Raw genomic sequence first — 13,949 nt, 5'->3', positions numbered from 1 at the left:
TCGTTTTCTTTCCTCGTTGCTCCGTAGTCGCCACTCTCCTTCTTTGTTTCTCCGTGGTTCTGAAATTTTCCGTACTATTCTTCGTTCCCGCTTTACGATCTCATTTTTATTCTCCCCTTTTCTGTTCATGGATAAACATTCTATGGAGTATAGTTCTTCTGACTCGATGACAGTATTGGAATGTCTTATCTTCTTGTATGGATATACTTTTTTTGTTGTGCCGGTTCTTCGTTATTCCGTAGGCTTTTCCCATTTTCTTAATCCGTGTTTTATTACGGTTTTATCCAGTCCGTTTGGTTGAATCCATTCTCTAAAAAACTTGAAGCTGTTGACTCTACTGATCTTGTTTCTAGATATTTTTAATTCTTGTGTTTCCACTCCATTCCGTTTTATCGAATGACGTTTTAGTCCAGATTTTTGTGCCGCTTCTGTAGTTTCTCAATCATTATCCGTGCGTCTTCTTTGTTTGATTTTAGAAGTGCTATATGTCGTCTGCAAATGCCAGGAAGTTCACTGTTAGGTTGTTTTTTTCGGTCCCAGTCATATTTCTTCGTTTTATTTATATTACTTCTTCTGTTAAGAAATATTAAATCGCTTTAAAACTCCGATATTCTTTTTTGTATACACTGTATTTTTGGGAGTGGAATATATGTACACACACACACAGTCAGACAGAAGTAGATGGCTTTTATCTAAGGAAAATGCTTGGTTGTGGTTAGTTAAAAAATTAAGTTGGGGTGTGACGAGCGGAGTAACTTCTATGAGAACATTAAAAAAAGTAAAATATATATGTATAATCACACACACACACACACACACAAACAGATTATAACTTGAATTCATCCCCAAAAATAACGAAATTCCATCCCAAGCTAATTAAGAAAAATGAGGAGTGTAGTAGATTCTTCCTTGCCTATTTCACTAAGAAAATATTCTATTGCATGCTAAGTCCACCGAAAAGGAAGTAGCATCTTTCTGTTTACCACAAACATTGAATATATAATAAACATCATTACTCTGATAGAAAGTAAGTCTAGTTAGTGATACTCGTCATAGATGCGTTGCACATGTTACAACTATAATCTTCCAGTTGTTGCAGACTAATTCATTTAATAACGAAGAGCTCGTTTCGTGGTATAAAAGTTCATATCGATTTAACGTAAAATATTAATGATACAAAATTTTAATTTTTAATTTATTACTTTTAATATTTTTAATTTATTTATTAGTAGTTATTTCTTTTTTGTAGCGTAAAATATCCGTAGTTTAATCAGGATTCGATCCCAGGACTTTCAAATAAAAAGTTAAGGCCTTTTCATTCAATCAGGGAGTTGACATTATGTATTGAAGTGGTTTTTTATCCTTAAAAACAGGGAAGAAAATTATTAAAAATCGATAATGTTTTAAAAAGATATCAGTGTTTCTATTTAACATTTTGCCCAGCTTTAACGTAATTCATGCATACGGATAACAACAAATATTGTTCATCTATCATAAATTATAGATTGTTTATTGTATTAATGAGTTTCCCCATGATGTGATTAAACGACGTAGTTAACCTGTATTCAACGTTCGGGATTATGAATTTACGGCCGATGAGCGTTTGATGCCGAAGATAAGCCAAAGTGTGTTCCCCTTCTATCGACACATAAACAGTGACGTAATCATGGGCGAGTGAAAAGTCAGACAGTACTGCAATGGTAAGGGGAGAACGTTGAGGTTTACACAACGAAGCCTTCGTATAATACCAGTAATTCACTCCAGTAGGATGGATGGGTAGAATTATTTCTCCCTTGTCGGTTATCACATTCGAGTCCAAACATCTTTTTTTTATTGCTTGTGTTTAAATATTTGTAGGATGTGTTTGCTGTTTGCTCATGCTCAAGTTAAATATCGAAAGTTTATAATTATATTAACACTTTGTTTCTACGGTAGTCATTCCCTATCTGTAATCGAATTTCCTCTTGACAGTCTAATCCCATACCCGTAGTTCTTTATAAATCAAAAGATTCATTTACTTACAATGTAATTAGATTATAAGAATAAAAGCATTAATTTTTTTAAAATGAAATCTAGATTTTATTTTCGTACACGGAATTAAATTAAAAGTACGATTGTATAATTTGTTTAAAGCTTCTTTAATAATGCTTTCAATGTAATTTATCGCTTGGATATCTGTAAAATTATTTTAACCTAATGTTTTTTGTTCAGTTATATTATTTTATTTTAACGTTTTAACATTTTAACATTGTATTTATTATTTTAATTTAAAATATTTTTCTTTAAAATGTGTTTTCTTTCGTTTTATTTTTATTTACTCTTGTTTCTTTAATAGGATAAACTGTAATATAAGATAAACTCTTAAGATAAAATAAAGAAAGAAATTTATCAACCGTGCAATGTACTAGAATATATATAATACATTGATTTGTTCCGACCTAGTTGTATTGTTGTTGTGAAATGAATTCGATATTCTTTGAGTATAAGAGTTAAAAAAAAGAGAGAACAGATATATAAAAGGGAAAGAGAAATAAGAGGGGTTAGACCAGAAATGGATAAAGATGTTTATCTCTTGCGTATTATGTTGCAGCAGCAGCAATCTTCGCCCTCAACCACTGCCGCCTCGACAGGCGCTAAGCCCTTCTCTGGCGTTTCGGCGCCGGCACCACGTAACCAACCTGCCGCAGCACCGTACCAGCCACCCGCAGCACCATACCAACCGCCCGTTGCGCCACCAGCTCCATCAGCACCTTTCTATACAAAACAACAACCAGGTAAATTTATTCAGCCCACCCCTTTTTACTCGTGCTTTCTCAATCTATCTCTTTCTTTCTTAGCCCTGTAATATACGTATACACTCCTTTATTTAACACTACTATTTTATTTATTTTTATTTTTTTAACCGTTATGAATGGTTACATTAGTGTAGAATTTAAACTATGATAAACTTTTCAGCAACATTAAAATATTGTATGACCGTTTTCGGTTGAATCCATCTTCAGATTATTATCATATTTAAAAAAAATATTAAGATAATTTATTTTCCTAATTTAAAATAAAATACAGTAGATAAGCTTTAATTACAGTACATTTATTAAAATTAACACCTTGCTCTAGAATCAGTTGAATAGCGTACGAAATAAATTTTTTATTAAATATGATTCATATTTTTTAATTATTACTTTTTTTTTGTAAATTACGATATCGTGAGAAAGAATAGGCATAGTTTACATTATTTTCTAATCTGCATGTGTTGTTTCAATAGGTATGCCAGAAATGCGAAGAGACATTTCTAACATCTAAAATGTATTTTTATTGCTCAATAATACATTAGTTTCAGTATTTCACACTTAGTAAATACTAATAAAGAAAAACCTTTTACCACACTGCGAAAGAAAGGTTTTTATTATTTTATATATAATAAAACCCTTTTTTTATATAATATATGTATATAGTATATATTATATATATATATATATATATATATATATATATATATATATATATATATATATATATATATATGTATGTATATAATAAATAAAACCTTTCTTTCTGTCGCAGTCTGGTAAAAGGTTTTCTTTATTAGTATTTACTATGTGTGAAATATTGGAAGTAATGTATTTTTTAATTTTTTTTTTGTTTAACCTCCGGGTCCACTGTTAGGCATGCTTCAGAGGATGAGATGAATGATTTGTAGCGTGTATGAAAAATGCCATGCCTGGCGGAACTAATGTACTATTGAGCAATAAAGACACATTATAGATGTTAGAAAAGTCTCTCCGCATTTTTACCTATTGAAACAGTACGTGAAGATTAGAAAATAAATAGGAAAAAATGAATATATTTTGTTACTGGTTCAGAGCTCTTTCATAGCTCAGGGCAAACTTTTGTGTATGCTTTGAGAATCAACTACATAAATAGTTCTCTGCCTGCATACATAAACAGTTTTTAATGAGTTACTATTTACTCATCATTATATTATACCGATCTCTAATATATCATATTTTAATAAATTCTATTTTTATGCTAAAAAAAAGAAGAAACAAAAACGTAATATGAAGATGGATTTAACTGAAATATTGATAGATGAAATCTACTGCAGTATAAAAGTTATCACGTATACGTCGTATATGTTGCTGTTAATGTATTTTGAAAAAAAATATGCATATACAACCTTTTTTTCTATATTACTATTAATTATTTCATTGTGAACCAAAAAAAAAGAAATTTTGTTTTTTAAATTCAATTTTCTCATATTTCTGAATGGAAATTTATAATCATTTTATATTTGTTTTAGATTAGAGGATTAGTGATTTTATTTATTAGCAGAATAATTTTCTTTTATAATACTCTTCTAATTTCAAGGTTAATATAAATAATATAATATTAAAATTTAAACAACATTGCACGATTATTATTATCATTATCGAATATATAAGTATTTTTTGTTTCGAAATTTCTTTTTAACAGTAAGCCTCGAATTTTAATTAATATAATTCACTGAACTCATATACTTATAAACAAATAGTTTTTAAATAAATGAACAAAATTATTATAATATTGTTAAAATTCACGTAAAAAAAATTACAGCTGTTATATTCTCGATACATGATAACAAAACATTGTAACCTGTTAAATTTTTCCATCATTATTTTGTTTCTGTTTACATAGCAATAAATATTTCCAAACCGTACTATGGAATATAAGATTCGTAAAGAACAAAACATATACGTTACTCAAATAGGACAACAATTTCCAAATTGAATGAATTATAAATAATAATACAAAACATAGTGTTAGAAAGATCTCTCGGCAGTTTTGATAAACCTATGGTTACGTTATTATAAGTGTGATCACTGATTTTTTTTCTATAAATACATAAGAGATTCAACTTAAAACACTGTACAGGGAGATCTGACAACATTTTAACATAATTATATTTATGACCAAACTATAGTAAAATTTTTTATTCTGATAAATTTACTTAAATCTAGAAAAACATCGTTTTTTTTAGTTTTTTTTTTTTTTAGAAAGATTTAGTTGATTAAAGTATAATTGTAGGTTATAGATTTTGTAGGTAATAAATTTAGAATTTTTTTTATTATTTAAAAATTTATTTTTTGAATAACTTCAGAGAAAATTAATGTGTTATTAATTGTGCGTCAACATCTTGAAAATATAGTCCATTTTGGTAATTATTTGTAAATTAAATTTATTTCTTTGTTTAGTTTAGGATTTAATAAAACAAAAATAATTTTTTTAATATTTCACTAATATATCAATGTACATATGGTTTTTTCATTCAAGTGAAATATTTACGTTTTACATTTAGTTGGTTTTTTGTTTTCTTTATTTATTTTTCAATTAAAAATATTATTTTATTGTTAAGTATGGGATGAATGTTATAGGTTATTCTACACTCACGACTCGAAAAGGTAAAACAAAATTTCAGCATCTTTAGCTTAAAATTGAAGGCTGGCTGAAATAACACAACTGCATAATGTATTATTAAAAACAAAATATTATTATTACGCTTATTAAATTTTATATTTGGATGTTTATAAATATATAAATAATAATAATTAAAATATGAAAAATAAAAATATTATTACTTAATACAGTAATTTCCGAATATAATGACAGCACGCCGTAACCTTTTACTTCATATGCGCGGAAGGTTGTAGTAGTATGAATGATTATACAGATGGCATTGTATGACAGTATATTAAATGAACCTTTAGCCGTTGTGTGAAAGTTTAGATGAACCTGAAGCGTAAAGATAACAAGGTATTAGAGACTATCGAGTAAACAAAAACAAATTTACTTACATACCTATCCGCTTATAAATAAAAAAATATTTTCTATAAATATATTATTTTTTTAATTAATTTATATTATTTAAATGGAGTTAACAGCTTAATCAAAAATAATTTACTTAATATTACTGGTGAAAAAATTTAATTAAAACTAAAATTCAGGTTTAACCTCGATTAAAATTATATTTAGCGTTCAATCATTGAAAAAAATTAAAATTCCATTTATTAATGATTTAAAAAAAATTAAAACTAATGATTTTTTTTTTATTAACAGATAAACAATTTTAATTTTACGTTTCTATCAAATTTACTGTTCTGCGCATCTGATAAATTGAGGAGGTGGTGCTTTCATACTATTTGGATTACACAATCAAATGAACTAAAAATAAATCGTTAAGAAAAAAAAAATCTGTGTTAATGCACTTCAAGTGTGTTTTTTCTTACTTTATGTCCGAAAACAAGGTTTATTTTAAAATTTCGGGTTTCTGTAATTCCTTTATTAAAATTTATTTTTTTATTTAAGAGTAAATTTTATTCCAGTAAAATTTTAACGTTCCATTTCTCTTTTATAGTAATAAGTTTTAAGATGCTACCCATAAATTATAATTCGTATTTATTTACAGCGGTTCTGAAATTGTATCTTTTTTTGTTGAAATGGCAAAGAATTTAAACAGGGTCACTTTATACGTGAAAACTGTACAGTTTTTATTCATATGTATTTCTTTTAATATTTTACTTTTCATTTGTGTCATAAGCCTTTATCTTTGTTTTTATATATTGCCTTTGTTTTTATACAAATATGCCTAAATATTCCGATAATTTTGTCTTAGTCTATTATTACATGATTATCATTGTCACATTAATTTTTTTAAATTATAACTACCCTTAACTAACATAAATTATAGTGTTGTTAACGCGCTTCCCTCCACGAAGTCAGTGCATTAAACTCTTCACAAAACTAGGGCTCATCATGCACATTCCTCCTTTACAAAAAAACACTAGCACCGAAAGGCTTTCAGTGATGACTAAGGGAAATCGCGTCGAGATAAGAACGCATATATCTTGCTAATCTTCTAAAGAATAACCCGTATAAAATACTCTACAAACACTACCATCAAAAGATCGGATCGCAATTCCAAACTCCTTCCATTTCAAACCAAAAATAAATATATAACCGCCGTTAAAAATCAGATAAATAGAAAACTCAGCATAAAGGACTTATGTTCAAGCTCTGCAATAAACTGGGGGATAAAATATCCCCCGATATCCTTACACTTCATTCCGTTCCAGTGGTGGCTCGTGATATGATTATCTGCGTGAAACAGTTAAGTCGCGGCCTCTATTTATTTAATAAAATGCAAAAGGTTAGCGTCAAATCTTTTGTTTCTCTGCTAGTCAGAAAAAGCGCAAATGTTTTGTAGTTAAAAATATAAAAAGCCTTATTAATTTAAAACTTAGTCAGAAGTTTAATTGTTCATTATTTTCAAATAATATTTATTTTAAGGAATCCGATTTATTGTTTCATTTAGAATTATACTTCTTATTTAATAACAGAAGTTGGATTTGTTTCCGATAATTGTATTGGCTAGATAATTTTTTTGGTAGAATAGTGAAAAATCAGATAAAAAATTCATAGTGCGAAAAAGTATATACTGCTTTGTATTGTGTTACTATTTTTCGTACTAAATTCAGACGATTTAAAAAAAAAAAGAAAACAGTTATAAAATTTGCTTTTTCGTATTTAAATTTATTTACTTTCAATAAAAATAGGAAGTTTTTTAACATAAAAAATCGTATTTATCATTACCGTTAAAATTACGTTTCTAAATAAAACGCTTATTACATGATGCGAAGGAAACATGTTAAATAAAAATGTATGAATAACATACACTAAAAGATCTAAGTACTTGCATTAATCAGATGAAACAACTTTATCACTTATTGTCATGCAAAGCATCTTAACATCGTGGTGGACGTGTTGTTTTCATCGCAATCGTCGTGCTCACTGCCTTTCTATAGTATATCCGAGAAGTCCTCGTACCTCTAGATAGATTTACGTTATGGGCTTATATTATTTTGAACATTGTACAGAAATTATTTATTCAGTGCATTAAACGTGAGCACAGTTGTGCTACATGCACAGAGCTACGCGTTTCTACGTCCTTCCTGACATTGCGAAGCATTTCCGGAGTTACAGTTCGAAAGGGTTAGTCCATACTGTTATGCAGTTCTTCATATTTTGCTCATCTAGTTGAAATACATAGGCCTTCATTATTCCGAAGAATTAGTTGTCGGATTCGGTAAGGACAGTGATTTGTGCTGCCCATTACAATGGGCCGGTATTAGTATTTGTGAACCACAGCCGATCCAGCGGTCTTGAGCCATAGCCGTGGAAATTGTTCGTTTATGAAATCGCGAACTCGAAAAGTTAAATGAGATGGAGCCCGACCTTCTCTTAAAGTCGAAGATTCTAACCATCTTTTCAATGTATGCAATTAAGAATCTCCATTCACGTATTCTTTAAAAAAAATATTGTCCGAACAAGAATTTAACCATGTCATCTCGGCTCACATATGTTGAATTCCTTTCCGGTTCATGTAGAAAATAAGGATTCTCTTTAGCCTAGAAAACCATATTTCTTCTGGTTTATGAACCGAAATAAATTGCAAATTCATCACAAAACAACACTCTTGTGTGGGAGACTGCATTTCGAAATCGTACTAATAAAGCACTTCAGGTGCAACACGTTGTTCTATGTCTCCACTGATAATTCATTCATAAAATTTGGTCGAAATTGTTTCCATCTTCAAGGTTTTTTTTTTTAATATTATCATGCATTATTGACCGCGGTATATTAAGTTCGGCCACTCGTTTACTAATAAATTTAATTGAAAGCTGCACAATTGAACCGGTGAAAACGATACATACGATATTTGCACCTACATCTTCTGTAGTCCTTTTTTCAGCATATCTTTCACCCTGCGGGAAGTAAATGCACGTTTCCTCCGACCAAATATGTTTCTTTACAAGATGAATCCTTGTTGAAGCGTTCACGAAATGTATTCAGTATTTATGGTATCGTTTTCCCCGCGGGTCATCGTCGTTCGTACACCTAAACGCATGTCATTTCATGACTTTGAAACTGAAATAAGAGAGCGAGCGAATATTCTGTGTGATCTTGAGGGCTATATTATATCAACTGTGATAAAAAATTATTTCTTGAGACCAAATATTGCGCGATTTTCAAAACAGTAACAATATATTAATTGTTAAGAAGGGTACGGGACTTCTCGGACTTAAGAGTATATAGTCCAGTCAATAGGGATTTTTTTACTAAAAAATTAGTAGAGTTTAGGGAAGTACATGGGGTTGTAGATTAAGGTAAATATAACTCATTTATATGTGACTGGACAAAATGATGGCCGTTCAAATGTAATGAAAATCGATTATGCAATTTTGTAGACAAAGATAAACTTCCTAGGCGAAAAATTTCTGAATAAAAGTTGTAGGCATTTACAGTATCTATAATTTAAGCCCTTAAACATTCTATAAATATAATTCTGTCTGTGAAAGATTCATATGTGTAAACACAGACAGAATACTATTTATGAACACTGTTTTTTTGTGTTTAAGTAGTAATCGATTATATTAACATACATAGATTGGTTCCAATTAATATTATTGTTCTAAACGTTCATAATTTTTTTTTTTTTCATTTGTTAATGGTGTTGCTGAGAAATACCATTTACGTAGTCCTCACAAGTGGGGGAGTGTCGGACTCGCACGGGTTCGGTTAGATGTTGATATTAAGAGCCTATGTGTGCCCGCACCCTACCGACTAAAACTCTTATTTCACCGTTCCTCCCCACCCGCGGTTGGATCCGCGGTTAAACAATACGCGGCCCCGAGGATGCCTTTGAGCTCGGATATCAAGAGTCCCCGTGCCTCATCACCATCACCCATCCACGCAAGGGCGGACGAACGACGGCTCCGCAGAGGGCTGTCTATCACTCCTTAGCTGTCCGGTCAGTTCTTCACCTGTACTCAGGGCTTCATTCTCTTTAACTCTCTTTTATCTTCTTTCTCTTCACTCGTTTCTCTCACTTCTTCGCTTTCTCTTAATACATTAGTTTATACCTTTAATGGTGCCTGCATCTGTATCCTATTTTAGTTTAAAAGTCATAAATTTGTATACAAAACTGATATTTACGTTTATAAATTTTGCTTCAAAAAAGAACGTTAAATAATTTTTTTTAAATTTTTCACTTCTTTAATTTTAAAACATTTTTCAAAAAAGTCTCGATCCGTCCAGAATTCGCGGAGATAGAGATTTTTTCGCTCCCCGCCGATTTGAAGTTGCGAATTCAGCCTTATTGACGCGCGACTGCCGCGAACCTCATTACTACCGCACGAACACGCTCTATTTTTCGCTCATTTTTTTGAAGAACTTTTACATTAATTTTTAGTCTAAAACTTTTCACCATTTTAAAGTACAAGTCTTGAAGAATAGATTGCACTTGAAATTTACCCGAAAAATTACTTAAAAACCAAAATAATTACAGGTGCCTGAAGAGTCTTTTTATAAACAAATTACAATAGCAACGAATAAACCAAATTTGTTGTGTAACCACTCATTGAATTCGAAATTTCAAGAGTTAACTATTAAAACAATAAAGATACAAAAAAAGTTATTTTTGCAATAAATATTGGTTTTGCAAAAAATTAACATTTTTAACGGTTTTTCGGCTTTTTTGCAGTAACTAATTAACGAAATTCAACGTTTCAGAGCTTAAATTGTAGATAATGCAAATGCCCACAACTTTTATTCAGAACCTTTTCGCCTAAGAAGTTTACAAAATTGAATAACCGATTTTCACCACCTTTGAACGGCTGCCATCTTGTCCAGTCGCATATAAACAAGTTATACTTACCCTAATCTACAACCCTCATGTACTTCCCTAAATACTTCCATAAACTTCCCTAAATTTTCTTCAAAAGTCGACCTTTTTTCCCCTATTGACTAGACTAATAATCAATCAATTGCATTGGCGCAGTATTAAATTGTTTCAAACTCTACTTCATATATGTATTAAAATTAAGAAAAAAATGATTGTTAAAATGAAGTCGTCCGTTTGATTACTGTCACCTAAAAAGCTACCACTGATAAACCATTAAATTGTACAAAACTTTCTATTTTTTATTTTTCGTATTACAAAAGGTGGTGGGACTTGTACTGTATAGTACTTTTCTTAATTATTATTTTTTTCCTTTTAAATTATATGTTTTTGTTTTACATTCTACATAAACGATTTATTTATTTAGACTAAATCAATGTTAATTTTTTTTTTTTAAATTAAAGCAAGATTTAAGCAATTTTTTATTGAATTAATAAACGCAAAGAGGTGATATTAATTTCATTAAAACAATGACATTGACTCACTTTTTTCTTCTCATGATTTAAAATTTTTTAATGAATTTTCCACGATTTGTTAAATTCTTTGTTAATAATCTTTTAAGCAAGTAGTTTCTTGTCAACTTTATTCTAAATTATTCTATTCGTGTACATTCCGGTTTTTTTTTTTTTTTTAATAAATATTTCGTTTTTTGTTCAGTTTATTATAAATATTAAACATTATGCTTTTTATAATATTAGCTTTATTTTTATTTATTTAAATTTTTCATAAACATAAAAATGAACGGTTTTAAAATTTGTGTAAATATTTGACGTACCTTAATCATATAAATACACCTAAATATTTTGACGTATCTTCTTTTTCAAAAATATCTATTTTAAAAGTTTTATGGTAATACATTATGCATAAAAAAATATTACAATTTGCAGTATAACTATTGAGGGCTGCTTTGTTTTTAATTTTTTTATTTTCTTTTACATTTATTCTTTTTTTCTTTTTTTTATGGCAGCTTTTTTCAATATAAAATTATAAAAAGCTTTAATAAAATGAAATAATTAAAAATTATTTTTTATGGTTTTCATTTATGTTGCTTAAAAAACCATGAAAAATTTAGTTAAATTATTTTTTCAAAAAAAGTTTTCATTTCGGGTTCACTTCGAGTGTAAGTATATATTTTAATTATTTATTTGTTTTAAAATACGTGAGAACGTTTATATTATTTAGTGTGTTTTTTTTGTGGTTTGTTGATTTTCTAGTTTGATTATTATTGCGTATTCGAATATAATTTCTTAATATCAGTTAAATGGAATCAGCTTTAGAAAATATTTCTATTTTGTTTTTCTATACATTTATGAGTATTTCTTTTATTTCTCTTTTTCAAATTTGTATTTATATATATTTAACTATTTCGTTTTTTATTCCGTATTCGAAGTCACGTTTTATGTACTTTTTCATTAAAAAAAAACTTTTTGACGTGTTCAGTTGTTTCTTTTTCTAATCTTTTCGCTTAAAAACTCGTAACTATTTTATTATACAATGTTGTTCCTTCTTAAGCAACTGCTACATGTCAATATCTTTAGACAAAAGGACTTCTTACTCTATTTTCATATCATTATTGAATAAGAACATATTGTGAATTTTTAATTTGATGAAAAACGCTTTCTTCATTTCACTTCTAAAAACTATGGAAAATTTCAAGAAGATAGAGAAATCTCCATATCAGAAATTTTTCCTTTTTTTTCTTTATGTTGTTTATAAAAAAAAGTGAAAGAGATAATTTTCTGTATAATTCTGAATTTATCCGAAAAAATTATCATACTATTACAGCTTTGATTTTATTTTGATTGAATTCATTTAACTATATTCAGGAATAATTATTCGGATGTGCTTCAAGATTTTATGTAATTATAGGCTAATTATAAATTGGAAACAAGAAAGCGCTCAAAAACTGTTACAAAACTGTTACAAAACTGTTACAAAAAAAATTACTTTGATCTAAAAATTAAAATGTCTATTTCGGTTTTTAAACATTCATCATCAGTACTTCAATCACACAAATATAATAACTGTTAAAAATAACTGTGAACATTTAATGACAATTAATTAATAAATAATCAATACTACGAAAACACTACAGAACGTATATTTCTACCAATATTTGTAGAATGAAAATAATAAAAATTTATAAAAAAAAGGAAGAACTATCGATTTAAATAATCTCAAATGAAAGCTTTTTTTTTAAACTCCCCAGGACGACCAGGCCACGCTAAAAAGCTTAACACAGTCGCCTCAGGGTGTCATGGCAGCGCAGTCCGCCCTCCCTAGCTCGTCCGACTCGGACATCCCATCGGGGTCTCCCGTGCCTCCTCGAAAACATACTAATCACCTCTTCCGGTGATCAGAATGTTTCTCCGCATGAGAGCTACCCTTCCCGTCACTATTGTACAGACACGCATTTCGGTTGTCCTTCACATTTACGCGTCCCCCCGTGCACACCTCGAGGGTCCCCTATGCCATCATCGGGGAGTTCCGACCCACCCACCCTTGCGCGTGAGTAGGCCCGAACACTAGGCATACAGGCTGCCTCCCTGGCCCCTATACGCATCAAGATGGACTTGTACCTGTCCTCGATCCCCTACGCATTCCCATGTCTCCTCATTACTTGTTGCGCCATGTCCCCCTCGGCGTCAGCGGTAGAGCAGCGCACACAATATCCCCCCACTCATTGTCCATCGGTATATCTGGTATAGCATATTCCAACAACAACAACATGTGCAATGACACATAATACAATCATAAATTCCTAACCTAACAAAGTACATTAACAACTACAAAAATAAAATACATTTAGTCGCCTCTGATGACATCGAGGGCCGTGTGCACGTCAAGGGGGTTCCTCCTCACTCTTCGCTGTTAGTACGAGACGAGCCACTCTCTCTACCTCCCTCCATCCATTCTCACTCTGGAGCATGTTTCTGATAATGTTATCTTGTGTTACGGCCACCTGACACAGTCGAACCAGGTGTGTTCGGCTGTGTCAACTGTCGCACAGTACCTGCAGCCCGCCGTTCTCCTCCTCTTCAAGCGATGCAGATAGCTATCAAAGTCCCTATGGCCCGAAAGTAGTTGAGTGAGGCAGTATCCAACTTCACCACGCTTACGCCCCACCCAAGCAGCACTCACGTCTGGAATCGGACGCATAGTCCACCGTCCTACC

The 13,949-nt window shown here is 30.3% G+C and overlaps 1 protein-coding gene across 9 annotated transcripts in view; it reads left to right on the top strand.

Moving 5' to 3' along the window:
- The window catches only part of Zasp52 (Z band alternatively spliced PDZ-motif protein 52), a 427,403-nt gene that overhangs the window by 354,692 nt on the left and 58,762 nt on the right, over positions 1-13,949 (top strand). For 8 of the 9 annotated variants that reach the window (XM_075377465.1, XM_075377463.1, XM_075377464.1 and 5 more), the window contains one exon: positions 2,591-2,774. In XM_075377465.1, coding sequence (XP_075233580.1) covers positions 2,591-2,774 — 184 coding nt within the window. Of the gene's footprint in view, positions 1-2,590; positions 2,775-5,411; positions 5,439-13,949 lie in introns of all 9 variants that reach the window. The other variant, XM_075377470.1, reaches the window with a different exon arrangement.

The sequence above is a fragment of the Lycorma delicatula genome, chromosome 10, assembly GCF_047948215.1.
Source record: "Lycorma delicatula isolate Av1 chromosome 10, ASM4794821v1, whole genome shotgun sequence".
Classification (NCBI taxonomy): Eukaryota; Metazoa; Arthropoda; class Insecta; order Hemiptera; family Fulgoridae; genus Lycorma; species Lycorma delicatula.
Note: the sequence above shows the minus strand (reverse complement) of the source record. Positions and strands in the feature narration are given on the sequence as shown.